The sequence below is a fragment of the Podarcis gaigeae genome, assembly GCF_964106915.1.
Source record: "Podarcis gaigeae genome assembly, chromosome: 18".
Taxonomy (NCBI): Eukaryota; Metazoa; Chordata; class Lepidosauria; order Squamata; family Lacertidae; genus Podarcis; species Podarcis gaigeae.
This window is the reverse complement of record NC_139696.1, coordinates 12,731,122-12,747,427: the sequence shown is the minus strand read 5'-3', so window position 1 is coordinate 12,747,427 and position 16,306 is coordinate 12,731,122. Positions and strand designations below refer to the sequence as shown.

General features: G+C 53.3%; 2 protein-coding genes and 1 long non-coding RNA gene across 6 annotated transcripts in view; 2 read left to right on the top strand and 1 right to left on the bottom strand.

Moving 5' to 3' along the window:
• Positions 1 to 3,619: 3,619 nt before the first annotated feature.
• SLC39A3 (solute carrier family 39 member 3) lies at positions 3,620 to 12,360 on the top strand. Of its 2 annotated transcripts, XM_083720688.1 has the most exons (4): positions 3,639 to 3,691; positions 7,430 to 7,490; positions 7,947 to 8,242; positions 9,375 to 12,360. In XM_083720688.1, the coding sequence occupies exons 3-4, from the start codon at positions 8,036 to 8,038 to the stop codon at positions 10,122 to 10,124; spliced, it is 957 nt and encodes a 318-aa protein (XP_083576814.1). In that variant the 5' UTR covers positions 3,639 to 3,691; positions 7,430 to 7,490; positions 7,947 to 8,035; the 3' UTR covers positions 10,125 to 12,360. The 2 variants fall into 2 exon arrangements, with proteins under 2 accessions (XP_083576813.1, XP_083576814.1); XM_083720687.1 differs by lacking the exon at positions 7,430 to 7,490 and having other exon boundaries at positions 3,620 to 3,691.
• The window catches only part of LOC310835890, a 230,989-nt gene continuing 222,945 nt past the window's right edge, over positions 8,263 to 16,306 (bottom strand). The window contains exons 2-3 of the long non-coding RNA XR_014559769.1: positions 8,934 to 9,255; positions 8,263 to 8,716 (exon numbers count right to left, since the gene is read on the bottom strand). This is a non-coding gene — a long non-coding RNA (uncharacterized lncRNA). The remainder of the gene's footprint in view (positions 8,717 to 8,933; positions 9,256 to 16,306) is intronic.
• Positions 14,978 to 16,306, top strand: part of DIRAS1 (DIRAS family GTPase 1) — a 140,273-nt gene continuing 138,944 nt past the window's right edge. For 2 of the 3 annotated variants that reach the window (XR_014559743.1, XM_083720720.1), the window contains exon 1: positions 14,978 to 15,094. The gene's annotated coding sequence lies outside the window, so the exon portion shown is untranslated. The remainder of the gene's footprint in view (positions 15,095 to 16,306) is intronic. The other variant, XM_083720721.1, reaches the window with a different exon arrangement.

Here is a 16,306-nt window from a genome sequence, read left to right as displayed (position 1 = left end):
GGAAACTTGATTTTCGGGTTCCAGTGTCTCCTCTCCACCCCAGAAACCAGGAAGTCTCAACTCCAGGGACTCTGCTTGCGACGATTCTGCTGCTTATGGAACCTAGGGGTCACTCACGAGTGGAAAGGGGCTGAATATCTCGAAGGTTGGCATCATCCTATACACCCTTCACGCCCCCCCTCATGGGACCACGTCGGACCCCTGAGATGCGGCGGTATCGCCAGGGATAGGCGACTATTAAACACTACTGACCCACTCCACCCAGTCGGCACGGCACCTCGACAATTCGGCACTGACTCTGCATTCCCGGGAGAAGACCTCCTCTCATCCTGGGAGCAAAACTCCTACATTAAACTTCTCAGTCAGGTGGCAAAGGAAGCACCCTACCCAGACTGCTGGATCTGTGCCCACGCGCCTAGCCACCTCCAGCAGAGTCTCCCACTAGTCCCAGTGCCAGTGACCCTTGAACAATTCCGTTCCGGAAACGTTACTTCCTGGAACCTAACGGCGCTCAACTTGACACATCAATATCTCTATCTCACCGGCCCTACGAAGGGGCCCCTTTGCCGCAGCTTCTCCGGAGAAGGAACCTTCATTGGATCCAGTACATGTTCAAACACTCTCGAAATCCTGCCCACTGGCCTGGTCACCGTCACCAGTGCAAGAGAGTCCCGGACTTTCCCTAACCTTACCGTCGCCTGGGCCGCTGCCGTCGGACACCCCTTTAACTGGAGGCCCCAACCCTCAGACTCCATGCTGTTGCAAACCTTTGCCTCCGGCAGAATGGAATCCTACCTCAGCGGCCTATTCTGGGTGTGCGGACACCGTGCATATACATGGGTGAGCCCACACATGTCCGGATCCTGCTTCGTCGGCTACATTGTCCCCGGAATTAGGATCGTCCCACATCTACCCCCCGGAAGACAACGGAATAAAAGGGAGCAAAAGGAGTTGTCAGATCTGTCAGACGTTGCTGCAAATGGAGAGACCGTAGGCCGAGCACTTTTCCCGGCCTACGGTGCCGGTTCAAACCATGTGGATATCCTTCGACTCACCGACATCCTCCTTAAGTTTATGCAGGAGGCGACCCAGATCACGGACTCTCTCATGTCGGAACTAACCGAGGTAAGACAGATGGCCTTACAGACGAGGATTGCTACGGACTTCCTCTTATCTAGTCAAGGAGGCACCTGTGCCTTAATAGGCACCGAGTGCTGCACATACGTGACTGACCAGACCTTAAACATAACTGGGCATTTGAACAATATTCACGAGTTAGCAGGGAGGCTACACGATATCCAACATGAGGGACTATCCGATGTGGACCTGTGGGGATGGTTGCCCAAGTTGGGCTGGCTCCGACAATTATTGAAAGTCATGCTGCTCATCGTCTTGACCGCTGGTCTTTGTGTGTCTATCTTATGTTGTACTGTGCACTGTATTAATCCCTGTTGTTCCCTCCTCCGCCTCCGCCACCCTGCCTCGCCTAACTCCTTCTCTCTTCGAGCCTATTCTCGTTCCCAACATACCCCCACCTTCCCTGACTATGTACAGATGAGGCATCTGGGAGAAGGGGAATATGAGATCACAGAAATTTAGCGCTCCTGTGGTGCGGAGAAAGGATTTGCAAGTTCCTTCAGAACTTTGATGCAAATCTATCTCCGAATGGGGGACTGATACGGATCGGAAAGGGGGGGTACCTTCTTTGCCCCTCTCCCTTGAACAACCGAGGCGATGACCTCTAGGGTATCCCCGTTCACCCACCCTCAGTTCCCCTCACCGTCGCACAAGCACCACACCTTCCCCAGAACCCCTTTCTACCACGAGCGAAATAAGCTCGAATATATGAATGTATTCTCTTATCCTTTCCTATGGCTATTTGCGCTCCATACTCAGAACGAGTAGACCGGGCGCTCCTGTATCTCCGCTTATTCCTATGGCTGCGTCTTGGCCAATCACAGGCATGCATTCGTCCTGCAGGAGCTAGCTCAGACAGCTTTGCACGCCTCATTGAACCTACTGACAGGCTGCTGACGGCCCCCCACTGTGAGAACAATGGATCCGAAACTGGAGAACTCGTAAAACTGTCAAAATGTATCCATTCCTGTTACAATGTATCCATTTTGTTTCCGCTTTTGATTACCAATACCAAATAGACCGAATCACATAGGAAACCTTTGGAAATTCACATAAAATCAACCACAACTCCGATTTCTTTGCTCTTGGTGTCATTCAACTCAGCCCCTTCTGGACTCCATGATGTGATCCCTACTTCCATAATCCCCGGAGCGGCCAGGCACGTACACAGGAACCTCTTAATCCTGTCAGATCGCTTCGCATAACCCTTTCCCCGGGCAATACCAGGTGGCAGACGATGCATATCTATGACCCTTTGTCCTGCCACCACCGGTACTTGATAAACGATTGTCTATGTGTATTTCTCGCTCTACATATTTCCCCCTCCCTTGTCTCAAATGCAAATGAATGTAACCCCACCTTTTCTCTGAGACACTCATGACGTGTGTAATATATTCATGATGCAATCCGTGAAACCCAACCCTCCCATAATGAATTCATGACGTTTCGCGCACTGTATTCTGGGACTTGGAGGGAACTTTTAAAAGTTTATGTCGCCCCACTCTCGGGGTTCAATCTCGTCTTGAACCTGTTGGCCAATAAACTTGGATCTTCGGCAGTTTGCTCCTGTCTCCGGCTGAGCTTCTTTCTTCCGCAAGAATCCACGGACTCTGTCCGATTGGCTGGGTGGCAGGGTAAATTCGCACCCAGATTTCCGTAACAGGAAAGATGGAGGGCATAAGGAGAAGGGGACGACAGAGGACGAGATGGTTGGACAGTGTTCTCGAAGCTACCAGCATGAGTTTGACCAAACTGCGGGAGGCGGTGGAAGACAGGAGTGCCTGGCGTGCTCTGGTCCAGGGGGTCACGAAGAGGCGGACACGACTAAACAACAACAGACTGCCTATTGACCTGGAGGTTTTATTTATCTCATGGCTCCTGGTCAGAACAGACTATAAATTAATATAAAACATATATATTCAAACAAACAAATACTGTAGATATTCCTAGGAATCTTAGTGTAGCAGGAAGCCCCCCCCCTTCATTGTAAAGTATTGCACAAGCACCACACGCCCCCCTCCCGCCTTCCCCGACCCCTTCGAGAGAGGCATCCCCTAAAAGCCTTCCGTAAATAAGGAAGCGCTAATTTGACAGCTCTCCGTATAGGAACCCTTTTTCCTATATATTTCTCGTGAGTTGACCGTAAAACCCTTCTTCGCTGTATTCCGTTAATGGGTCGACCACTTTCCTGAACCCGCGGTCAATCGGCCGCCGCTTCAGCCAATCAGCACACGCAAAAGTTGCCGGAACCAGGCATGTCGCGGCCGCTGTTTCGCACCGGCCGCCATTCGGCAGCCACAGCCACTTCCCTGAAGGTTGGAGGACTTACTTGCTGCACAGCAGAAAGGCGACTGTGGGAGGGCGGGGCGAGAGGGAAGGAGGGAAAGGCCCGCCTAAGGGGCGGAGTCCACAGCGGACGGGCGGGCTGCTCAGCCAACGGGCGTCGCCATGACGTCAGTGGCAGCCAATAGGCGTCGCTTCGCCGCGGTTGCCAAGACAGGCGGGCGAGGGGCGAAAGGGGCGGAAGGAGGAAGGACGGGAAGCGGCCGCGCAGGTGAGGAGGGGGCGGGGAGGAAGAGGAGAGGGGGCTCCCGCACCCCCCGGGGGCCCGGCGCCCAGGACTGCCGGAGGGGGCGGGGCCTGGGCGCCAGGGGGCGGGGCTCCTCCCCGTCGCCAACTCCATGAGGACTAGCCGCTTGGGTCTGCAAATGGCTTTGCCCAACTGCAGCCAGGGATGCGCCGTCGGGGTGTGGGGCATGAGAGGAGGAGGAGGAGGAAGAAGAAGAACAGCAGTGATAATCGTCATAATAGCAGGCTATTGCATAGGGTTGTGCAATCGAAGGGCCGCCAGGGGTCATCTAGTCCAGCCCCCACTTGGGCACAAAGCAGTCGCAGGGAGGCAGGATTGCCAGCAGACGGACCTCTGCTGAACAGCCTCCAACAAAGGAGAGGGAGGGAGGGAGGGAGGGAGGGAGGGAGAGAGAGAGAGAGAGAGAGAGAGAGAGAGAGAGAGAGAGCTTGCCTGCTTGTGTGGTTTGGAGGGGTCAGAACTTCATCATCATCATCATCATCATCATCATCATCTTTGAACTGTCTTCAAGGACATGAAGAGCAGGTTGTGGTACTCTATCCGGGGCATAACTTAATAATAATAATAATAATGGCACCCAGTCTGACCCCTGCAACACAGGGATCCCCAACATGTGGCCATCCCAACTCTGCTTAAAAACTGCCAGTGAATTGTAGGATCCTGGATTTGGACTGTTAACGGAGAAATCTGAGGGCTCCCTTGGACAAAAAAACAAGGACACCAGCCAGGAATAGCAGAGCAGAAAAGGAGCCAGAAGGCTTGGTCTTGATTGAAGTCTGTCGCAACAGGACTCCCACCTGCCACCAGGTGGAACAAGATGGAAGCCCCAAACAAAAGAGCACCCAAACTTTTATTAGCTGCTAATCCCCATGTTACACCCCCCAAACTACATCACGGTTACATTATGAAAGGGGAGGTCTGGCGGCAGTAATCTGAGTATCCTGGACCCTGCCCCATGGTTCTCCTTGCCCTCCACCAAACACCCATCAAGTGGAACAAAAGAGATATTTACATTTCTCTGTTTCCCTAGCCAAGTTAATCACACCCTTTTGTCTTCATCTGGGTTTGGTATTTCTGGCATGGCTACCTGTCTGGCACTCAGGTATCAGGATGCCAGGGATTATCACTCAGGCAGAGCGGCTGCTGAGGAGCTGAGCTCACATGTCTGAGCTCACATGTCTGTATGAAGTTTTCCCAGTGAGCCAGTACATAGATACATTTATCAGTGAATTGTTACATTTGGTATCACGCAGCAAAGGCCCTTTGAATAGATAGGAAGAAACTGTGATAAAGTGTTGAATAGATAGGAAGAAACTGTGATAAAGTGTTTTGTGGGGACAAATCACAAAAGTCACAAAAGTGATTGTGCTGATTTTGGTAGTGGGTTGCATGTGTGTAATATCTGCTGGAGGGGCAACCCCTCCCCCCAAACCTATACATAAATTCCTGCAACAGGCTCCCCCAAGGATCATCCTATGCAATCTCCTCTGCAATGCAGGAATCACATGGCTAAAGTATTCCCAACAGAAGTCCATCCAAATTCTGCTGAAAAACCTCCCATGAATCATAGAATTGTAGGGTTGGGAGGGTCAGCCAAAGGGCATCAAAGTCCAGCTGCCTGCAAGGCAGGGATCACAGATCAAGGATCCCTGACGGGGCTGCCCAAACTATTTAAATTTAGATTGGATTGGTCTCAACTAGGGCCAGGGCCTTTTCAGTACTGGCCCCGATCTGGTGGAACGCTCTGCCTCATGAGGCCAGGGTTCTGCAGGGCCTGCAAAACAGAGCTGTTCCGCCTGGCCTTTGGTTTGGACTCAGTCTGACCCTTCTGTTTCCCTCCCCTTATGGTTTTGATCTATGAGCTACTTTTAAAACGAGGCTACGTTTTAAATTGCATTTTAACCTGTATTTTAAATTAGGTTTTTTTTTCCTTTTAGGTTTTTACTGTAATTTTACTAGTGTTAGCCGCCCTGAGCCCGGCTCTGGCTGGGGTGGGCAGGGTATAAATAAATTATTATTATTATTATTATTATTATTATTATTATTATTATTATTATTATTAAAGACCTCCAAGGAAGGAGAAACCCAGGAATAACAATGAAATGCATTTGTGAGCATAGATCCGCTCCATGCCTTCAAAGCATGAAATCCCCCTTGCCAAAGATTCTTGGGAGCTGTAGTTTCTCTTCACAGAGCTGCATTTCCTAGCACCCTTAACAAACTAACTACAATTCCCAGGATACTTCTGCAAGGGGGAAGCCATGTGAATCTGCTCTTAAGTCTTCTTAGAGTGCCAAGTGATTCTCTGTTTTTCTAAATATTAGTGTTATTGGTGTTCTCTTGAATTACACCCTAGATAGAGTATCGCAATCTATTCTTTGTGGGGTTGGCCTTGAAGGTGTAATAATAATAATAATAATAATAATTTCAATTTATATACTGCCCTTTATCAGATCCCAGATGGTGTTCCACATTAAAAACACATTACAGAATATCAAGGATAAAAACATAAGAATAAGAATACTGACAGGAAGCCTATTAATGAAACAGTCATCATAATAACTAGTTATTACCGATACATTATTTTTATGACATTGCTTATTTATTTAGTCAAATATATACACATCTTGATAGTTAAAAACAAACAAACCTCAAAGCAGTTTAGAAAATAATAACGCCGAAAAATCAAGAAAAATGCGCAAGCTTTAAATGAAACAAAGCTTTCTTTCAAGTACTAAAACGGATTCCGATTCCCCCCCCACCTTTCCAAGCATCCGAACAGGCTGGTCTAAATGGGAAGATGCCTGCCTGGTCTCAAGTGGCAGGGAGTTCTGACGTCTAGGTGCTGCCATACTAACTGATCGAGTTCTTACTGTTGCAACTGGTGCATTGAGCTGAATTGAACCTGGGCAAATATTTTACTGCTGGTGTGTTTTTCCTGTGTCTTGAGGGCAGCATGCCCCAAAAGTCTGCTTTAAAGTATTTTACATAAACAAGAGTTTAGTAGCAGTATGGGGGTTATTAGGTTGTTTTTCTTCTTATTTTTATTGTCCTTTGTGTTTCTTATACTGAAATGTGATGTTGTGAACTGGATCTAGGGAGGTGTACAAATTTTAATAATAATAATAATCATCATCATCATCATCCAGTGGTATCTCGGTTTTCAAACATCTCCGTTGATGAACATTTCGGTTTTTGAATGCCATAAACCCAGAAGTACAGTCATACCTCAGGTTACGAACACGGCAGGTTGTGCATTTTTGGTTGCGGACTGCGCCGAACCTGGCGGAACGGGAAGTACCGGAACGGGTTACTTCCAGGTTTGGCGCATGCGCAGAAGCAGAAAATGATGTCACACGCATGTGCAGAAGCACAGAATCGCGTCACGCATGTGCACAGATGCGGCACTTTACGCTGTGGGTTGCGAACGTGCCTCCCACATGGATCACATTCGCAACCCAAGGTATAACTGTAAATGCTTCGGTTTTCGAACACACCTTGGAAGTTGAACATGCCAAGCGGCTTCCACTGAGTGCAAGATCCTGAGGCCTAGCTGTTAGCTATTGAGTTTTCGGTTTTCGAACATTTCAGAACTCGGAATGGTCTTCCAGAACAACCTACGTTCAAAAACTGAGGCACCGCTGTAATAGTCATGAGTAATCATTTGTCTATTTATAGAAAGGATCTGTTTTGTTGCTGCAGGAAAACCTGCATCCTGGTTCCTTCTCTCCAGAAAAAGGAGTTTCTCAGAGCTGCTAACAAGGTATAAACCACAGTGAAAATTAAACCGCTGAATTATCCCTCTCCAAAAAGGGAAACACACAAGCAGGATTCGAACACAAGAGCAACTCTCCCTTCCTGCAGTTTCCAGCAACTCTGATTCAGAAGCATTGGTGCCTCTGACTGTAGATGCAGGTCATAAACCTCCTGGCTAGGAGCCCTCCAGAACCCTCTCCTCCTCCGTTTATTATTATTATTATTATTATTATTATTATTATTATTATTATTATTATTATTATTATTTTATGCCACCCATCTGACTGTGTTGCCCCAGCAACAGAATAGTAAAATTTGAAACCCTCCAGCATTAACAAAGGAATGTGTCCCGTTTTCTTTTAAAGCCATCCAGGATGGTGGTCTTCCTCCTGTGGCAGTCAGTTCCACAGTTTCACTGCCAAGTTGTTTCAATCCCATGTTTTTCTCTCATCCCCCCTTGCAGAGCTCCATGGGTTTGGCGGCCGCCCCCTACGCCTGCCGCCTGGAGCCCCTGGCACCCTCCTAACAGATGCCCCCGGGCACCACGCCACCATGAATCTCCTGGTGACCAAGGTGCTGTCCCTGGTGGGGGTCTTTGTGCTGATGCTGGGGGGGTCCTTGCTGCCTGTCCGCTTCATTGCCACCGACGGTGAGAAGGCAGAGCGCTCCCAGCGCATCATCTCCGTCTGCAACTCCTTCGGAGGCGGCGTCTTCCTGGGCACCTGCTTCAACGCCCTGCTTCCGGCTGTGCGAGAAAAGGTGGGGCACAAATCGGGGGGGGCGATGCCATGTGGAGAGGACCTTGAGGGCCACGTTGAGCCTCCCGGAGCCTGAGGTTTCCCCATCCCAGATCTGTATGGCCATGGAATGGAGCCCCCCTATTCAGAGGCACTCTACCTTTGAATAAATAACTTTCCTTAATCTGGGCTTCCCTCCCTGTCCGTTTGTGGAGGGCAGGATCAACACAACCCAGCAGCCACTGCTGTGAACGTGTGTGTGAGGGGGGTTCCCAAGGGCCGCCTCCCCTTCTACGCAGCCTTCTGGGGGCCATGGAGTGGGCAGGCCTTGGCCAATCTTCTTTTAAAGCCATCGCATTTGGTGGCCATTTGTGCTGCTGCCACCAAGGCGGCCCTGAGACCCTCCTCCCCTCTCCTGGCTGGGAAAGAAGGCACCAGTCCCCGCTGAGGATGCCGAGGGATGATCCTGGGGGTTTGTTCCTATAATGGTTCCCACCTTACAGATAGGTAGCCATGTTGGTCTGCCATAGTCAAAACAAAAAAAATTCCTTCCAGTAGCACCTTAAAGACCAACTAAGTTAGTTCTTGGTATGAGCTTTCGTGTGCATGCACTGTGTATCTGAAGAAGTGTGCATGCACACGAAAGCTCATACCAAGAACTAACTTAGTTGGTCTTTAAGGTGCTACTGGAAGGAATTTTTTTTGGTTCCCACCTTGTTAGCGGGTCTGAGAAACTCCTCCTGGGAGACCAGGATGCGAGTTCCCCTGCAGCCGAGAGACACTTGACCTTTCCATATTGCTTGGCTGTGGTGGGCAAAGAGAGGGAGGGGCTTTCCTTTGCAGGCTCCCCAGGCGCTCGTAGGTGACCCCCAGGTCTAGGGTGCCATTGGCCTGATCCAGCCAAGCTGATCTCCAGTGAGCTGGGCAGAGGGGTTATTTGGGGAGACAGCAGACAATTGGCTCAGTCTGCAGACCATGAGACTCTTAATCTCTGGGTTGTGGGTTTGAGTCCCATGTTGGGCAAAAGATCCTTGCCTTGCAGGGGGTTGGCCGGATGACCCTCAGGTTTCCCTTCCAACTCTACAATTCTATGCTGCCTCCCCCTTGTGGCAGGGAGTTCCGCTGCTTCACAGCCTCTTCTCTTCCCTCGGCAGCTGGCGGAGGTGCTCAAGGTGGGCAACGTGGTGACCGACTACCCTCTGGCTGAGACCATCATGCTGCTGGGCTTCTTCATGACAGTCTTTGTGGAGCAGCTGGTGCTGACGGTGCGCAAGGAGCAGCCGTCCTTCATTGACCTGGAGACCTTCAATGCCGGCTCGGATGCGGGCAGCGACTCTGAGTTCGAGAGCCCCTTCCTGGAGCCGCCCTCCAAGCGCCACCACTACCACCAGGGCAGCTCGACCAGCCACAGCTCCAGCCAGTGCGGCCTCAACGTCCACGAACTCTCGCGCTCGACTCCGCTGCGCCTCTTCAGCCTGGTCTTTGCCCTCTCAGCCCACTCCATCTTCGAGGGGCTGGCGCTGGGCCTGCAGGAGGAGGGGCACAAGGTCATGAATCTCTTCCTGGGCGTGGCCATCCACGAAACGCTGGTGGCTGTGGCGCTGGGCATCACCATGACCAAGACGGGCCTCACCCTGCGCGAGGCGGCCAAGCTGGCGGGCGCCGTCAGCCTCATGATCCCGCTGGGCATCGTCATCGGGATGGGCATCGAGAGCCGCCACAGCGTGGCCTCCAGCGTGGCCTCGGTGCTCCTGCAGGGCATTGCCAGCGGCACCTTCGTCTTTGTCACCTTCTTTGAGATCCTGGCCAAGGAGCTGGAGGACAAGAGCAGCCGCCTCCTCAAGGTGCTCTTCCTCGTCCTGGGCTACGCCGTCATGGCCACCCTCGTCTTCTTCAAGTGGTGACGCCGTGGCCTCCCCACCGTTGCCACCCTCAGCCACGCCCCAAGCCACGCCAAAGAGTTCTGCACGGCGTGATGTGGCGTAGGCTCCGTGGCCTCGAGGCCGGATGGAGAAACAGGACGCGCTTCCCGCTGCCCCCTTAGACACACACACTCCGGACCAGGGGGACCAAGATGGGACATGGCACTGCCCTGCTCAGCTCCCCTCGCTCTCAGGGAGAGCCGAGTCCCTGAGGCAGCTTGGCACTCATGCCTTTCTCCTCCCCAGATCCTGGGCAACCCCTCTCCTGCAAGGCACGAACCAGTCAGGAGCAAGGGGGCAAGGGCCACGGAAGGTGGCAGAGCCACAACAGGACCTGGATCAGTGTCCGCTCCTTTTTCTGCCCTCCTGGCAAAGCTCTTGGCAGCCGGCTAATCTGTGGCGCCTCTTCAGGGTCAAGGGCACAGAAAGGGCATCTTTCCCCCCTCTGGCTCCCCCCTTCTTTTCCTGGAGGTGAGGATTGTGGTGGCAAGAGGGGAGACCTGGCTGCACAGAGTTTCCCTCCAGGTCTGTGCAGTTTCCCCACATATTTTGCTCTTGTGGACGCAAAATCCCGCTGGGACGTTCGTTGGGTTTCTTAGGGGGTGCAGGGAGGAGATCCCCTTGTGGGCTTTTGCCAACGGTTGGCTGGTGGTCTGGCCCAGCCAAAGCTCACTGGCTGCCAGGAAGCCAAAATTCGCAGTCTCTCTCCTTGCAAAAGGTTCACTTTCCCCTCTCTTCAAAGGGCTCATTTATTCCTTCTCTTTTGCTTTGAGCAGATTTGCCAGGGAGCCCAAATCCACAGTCTCTGTCTCTCCTTTTTCATCTCCCTTTGATACCCACCTGGCCAAAGCCAACCCCCTAGACCCCAACCCCACTTGGAGCCTCCTCCTGCTTTCTCCTTCCGGCTTCTTCTCCCCGCCCTCTTGGCGCCTGAGTGTGCAGGTGACACCTGAGCCTCTCCTTCCTTCTTCCCAGTCGAGGGGACCTGCTGCTCCCGGGGCGCCATGCACTTTCCTAATTTGCAGCACAGACAGAAATCTCCTCCTGGCGCCCAAATTCTCTGCCTCCTTGTATTTCTAACGCTCTCCTTGAAGGGGAAGGGGTTGTGCAGCAGGGCTGTACCCCAAAAAGGTGGAAAGCCGGTTTGCTAGGGCCCACATGTATCCTAAACCCTTGTGGGCTGCAAGGAGGAAAGTTGCCATTGCTGTTCCTTTCATTTATTTGTTCATCTGGGGTCTGAAGCCAGAGAGAGAGAGAGAGAGAGAGAGAGAGAGAGAGAGAGAGAGAGAGCAGGCCTTTCGGCTGCTGAGTCCAGAGGCTTGGATGGGCTAATGGATCCCTGAAGCACAAAAGAGGAGGTGGCATGCAGACTCTTTCCTGCACCACTTTCAGAGTGGAAGGACATGCAGGAGGCAAGGGGGGCGAGGGGGGGTCTCAGTCTTCCTGCCGCTGCTTCCCACCCCCAGCTCTGGCACCAGAGTTTTGGCTTTGATTCATGTCGGGGCAGAGACTCGAACACGAGGCTCAGAAGTAGCAGCTGGCATGTGTCGAGGCCTCACTCTTCTCCTGTGCCCACCCTTCAGTTTCTGCAGTGGGAAAGGGAGCTGTCCTCAGCTGCCAGCCCCCTTCTTGCTGACCCAAAAGGATCCGGCAGAGCTGTCTTGTCAAAACAACATTGCGCTGGGGCTTTTTGCCACCTGACGAAAGAGGCTGGTGTGACCCGGAAGCTTGCACTGTCCTTTGGTCCCACCAAATGAAAGAGCGGCCATATCTCTGGTGGATCTCTCTCTTTTTCTTAGGGATCTGGGTCTGCAGGTATCCTGTGTTGACTTAGCTTGGCTGTGCACTTTCTGCAGAGGATATGCTGCCCAGGGCCACGTTTTGCAGGGGGTCCAAGTGCCTCCCTGGCCTTCCTTGGGTGTGGTGAGAGAGGGAGCCTTGGACTCTGGGGCTTCAATGCTGGGAAAGTTACCTGCTTGTGAGCAGAACACGTTGACGCTGCTTTTCCATTTAAATCCACATCCTTTCCCCCCACCAGGACTTTGAATTTAGCACAGAGGCAATTGTGCACATGTGATATTTTTGCATTCTGCTCTGGGGGCAGGGTTTTTATTTTATTTTAATAATTCAGTGTAATCTCCACTGTGCTAAAAAATGATAATAACAGTCACCAGCCTTTTATTCACCCACTCTTTAAATAAAACACCTTTCAAATTTCGCCACTTTTCTCTGGCTCTGTTTACTCTGTTCCAGGCCCATTTTTGCATGTATAAAACTCCCAAACCAAAATTCCTCTGGAGAGGTTTGCATTCTTCTTTGCAGGGCGATTTCCTGCAAGATGTTGTTGGGGCAGGAATAAGTGCACCAGCGGTGGATTTACACTGGACTGTCCAGACTCCAACCTGCTCCCCCCAAACATGACCCCATTATTGCATGGGCTTAAATGGTCCAGTTCTGCAGCAAAAAAGTGGGGCCAGAAAAATAAACGGGAGCATTTGCGGCCTGGTTGAAAAGCTACCGGGTTTCACCTGGAAGTTACCGAGCTCCCCAACAACTTTGCATGTGCAAAGTGATTTCAAAAAGTGTTAAATTTATACCACAAAATGCATAAAAAGTGGGGGTTGTTTAGAGGCCCCACAACAGCATCTTGAGCACAATAGAAAGCGAAATTTACCCTAAATTTATGGGGTCCTGCAGTTTTTGTGGGGGGTCGTGAATTCTGAGCCGCCCCCTGTGGAAGTGACTGTCGGACAGAGCTGCACCCCTTCCTTTTTTCTTGAGGGGGGCTCTGGAGTCTCATCCGGCTCCCCTAAGAACTCGGGAATCCAGATGGGCTGCCTTTGGGCCTGAAGGCTCCATCAGAGCATAGGAAGAGCCTCTGTCAAATCTTCGTTCATCTGCTGGAGCCGGTTCTCACCAGGGACACTTTCTCTGAAGTAAACCTTCAACCCGATAACCTTTTCAGTGGAACTGTGAACAACAACCCTGCGAGGCAGCGGGAAGCAGGGGCACCCAGAGATTGAGGGCCCACCCCCATCTCCCTCCATCCCCAGCAGACGGCACAGTCAGGGGCAATGGGGGCAGCACAGCCCAACAGCTGGAAGGTTGCAGGTGTTCCTTGCGCACACACAAGTCTGGCTCCTTGCCCACTCCCCGCTTGGCTTCCAGAGCTGTTGACACACACACACACACACACACACACACACACACACACCGCCAGTGCGAAGCATGGGCCTGGTGCCTCCAGCAGCCCTTGCCTGCTGAGCAAGACAGGTGTCCCGCAGGGGGCTTTGCTCAGACCAGTGGGCCGCCTTGTCCTCTGCCTCTTGCGGGGAGGGGCTCCCTGTTGCTCCCCGCAGCTGGCTGCTATATTAATAACAATCCCAGATATTAATTAATTGGCTGCATGAGTCACCCAGCCACCCGTCGCTCTGGGAGGAATTCTGCAAAGAGGTACAGTGTATCCCCAGAGTCTGGCTTCTGCCTCTCCAGTTTGGGAAGGCATTGCCGCCCAATGGTTACTGCAAGGGGGAAAGGGGAGTAGGGCAGAAGGCCCCGCCTTGTACGTCACAGTGGCATCTTTTAAGCCCAGAATTTGGGGGTTTGGTTGGGCTGAGAGTCTGGCAGAAGCACCATAGAATTGTAGAATTTGAAAGGGCCCCCCCAGGGTCATCTAGTCCAACCCTGTGGAATGCAGGAATCTCAGCTAAAGCATCCATGACAGATGGCCACCAGAAGTGCCCACACTGGCTGGCAGCAGTAACTCCCTAGCTCCCAGGCACCTTTGGAACTCCTTGCCCAGGGAAACCAGGCAGGATCCCTCCTTGTCCTTCTGGGAGGTGGAGACGGTTTCCTTCCGTGGCCGCTCAATCCCTTCTTCACTCTTACCTGTTCTAAGTTTTTGGCTTTCTGCGTTTTATCAGTGTTTGCATTAGTTGTTTTTTTTTTAGCCCCGCTGAGTCCAAATTATGGCAGAAAAGTGGGGTTTTAGTAAGAGCAGGGTGGTGCCGCCTCTCTCAACCCTGGCGCCCTTGAACTACAACTCCCACCATCCCTGACTGCTGGCTGTGCTGTCTAGGAAGGATGGGAGTTTTAGTCCAGCAACATCCTGCCTTGCGGGGGCTGGACTCGATGACCTTTGGGGGTCCCTTCCAACTCTACAATGCTATGATTCAAGGGAAAGGGTGGGTTGGGTCTGCATCTCCTCGGCCCGGACACTCCCTGGCTGCGACCATGGGTGCGGGTTGCTGCCTCTCACCCCGGCCCACCTGGCAGCTCTGTCGTGGGGAAGAAATGCGGAGGGAAGAGCCAAGCAATGGGGCAGAGTTTGCGCATGGCCCAGACGCAAGCTGGGGCTGCCTGGGAAGCCGAAGGCAGCCCTGAAAGCCTTTCCTAAGTTGCACGAAAGTGGGGTTGAGAGGCAGTGTGGTGTAGTGGTTAGTGCTGGAGATGGGGGACCGCAGGGGGTGGCGCTGGGGGCCAGCTGCTGCCTCTCAGCCTGGGCGTAGGAGCCAATTCCTGGGGGCCGAGGTCCCTTTGGTCCCCCCAATAAAATAATTGATATTCAAATGGGGTGTCTTGTGATCTATTATGCAGGGTGGGGCATACCTGGTCCCGCCCAATATTTTATTCAATTTGGCACGCTGTCCTACCTGGCAGGGCTGTCGTTGCAGGGATGCCCCTTCGGAGTCCAATGCGGCGGGAGAGAAACGCAATTAGCTAATGAGCTAACTAGCCATGACAGATGGAAGAGATGGAAGCCCCGAGGTGGGGGCCCTGCGAGGGGCGGGGCGTGAGGCGATGCCCTCCCCCCTCCCCTCCCGCCCCATATCGGCGACGTTCACACGTGACGCGCCTCCTCCTCCTCCGCGGCGTCTCCGGATGGCTGCTGGGCGGCCGCGCTGCTGCTGCTGCTGCTGCTGCTCCGGTCCAGGCTGAGCCCCGCCAGGCAGGTAAGGGGGATGCAAAGCGGGGGGCTGGCCTGGGGGGAGGGCTTTATTTGGGGGAGGTCGGGGGTTCCTCTGGGGTCGCCCTCTCCGCAGCCGCCTGCCCATCTGCATGCAAGCGACCCCCCCTCCCCGGGGATGCGTAAAAATATTCTCCCCTGCGCGCCCGGGATGCATTTTGGGGGGGTTGCGAGGGATGACGCGAGTGATGCAGGCAAGCCAGCGGGGGGGGCGCTGTTGGAGGAAAAGGGTGGGGAGGGGGCTCGGGCACCTGCATTGCCCCCATTTAATGTCCTCATTCGGGGGACTCTTTGGGGGGAGCAGAAGCAGCCGCAACATCTCCCATTTGGGGGCAGCAGGAAAGGGTCCCCTCCGCGCACTGCAGAAAGGGGAGGACCCCCAAACACAAGACGCCGCACCCCATAGCCCAGCTGCCTGCCACTGAGGAGGGACAGCCGGCTGCCCCCAGGGAGGGGGGCAAAGGGGGCGGAAGCTGCAGCAGCTCCCTCTTCCCCCAGTGAGATGCTGCTGCTCCTGCTCATGGAGGTTCTCTTTGGAGAGACCTGGCCGCATCTGGCTCAACAGCTCTCCCCCTCTCCCCCCCCCCGAACCGCCCTGGACCTGGAGGCTGCCGGCCAGTGTTGGTTGTGTGGCTTCTCCCCTTGGGGTGCCTCCATCTTCCGAGTGGGCAAGAGAAGGACATGGGGTGACCCTTGGAGATACAAACAGCAGCCCCCACCAGGGCCAGGAGAGGGGCTATCTGAGGCCACAAAGGCAGCTGCTGCCTTGTTGCCAAGTGTCCCAGCACGGACTGGCAGCAGCGGCTGTGTGGGATTTCTGACAGAGAAGTGCTGCTGAGGAACCTCTTCCTAAAGAATCAGGTAAGATGCTGGTCCTCATGATTTGGGAGGAAACCAAGCCCAGCCCCTGCTCTGACTGGCTTAGGGTCACCTGGCAGGCACATAGGAGCAGGAGGGCAGGGGGGCAGCAGGCCTCTCCCCCCCCCCCCACATGCTATCCCAAGTGGGATTTGGAGGCAGACTGCTTCTGGGCCTCTCCTCTGTGAACATGGCTGGTTCTGTTCCAAGAAGGGCACCCTGGGCTGGGTCAGCCTCCTCTTCGCCACAGGCCCCACCCCTAGAGACCCCCCCCCATGGCCCTCTCCCTCCCACACCTTCCAATACCAGTTTGTGACTGACAGCCCTTGATAGCCCCACC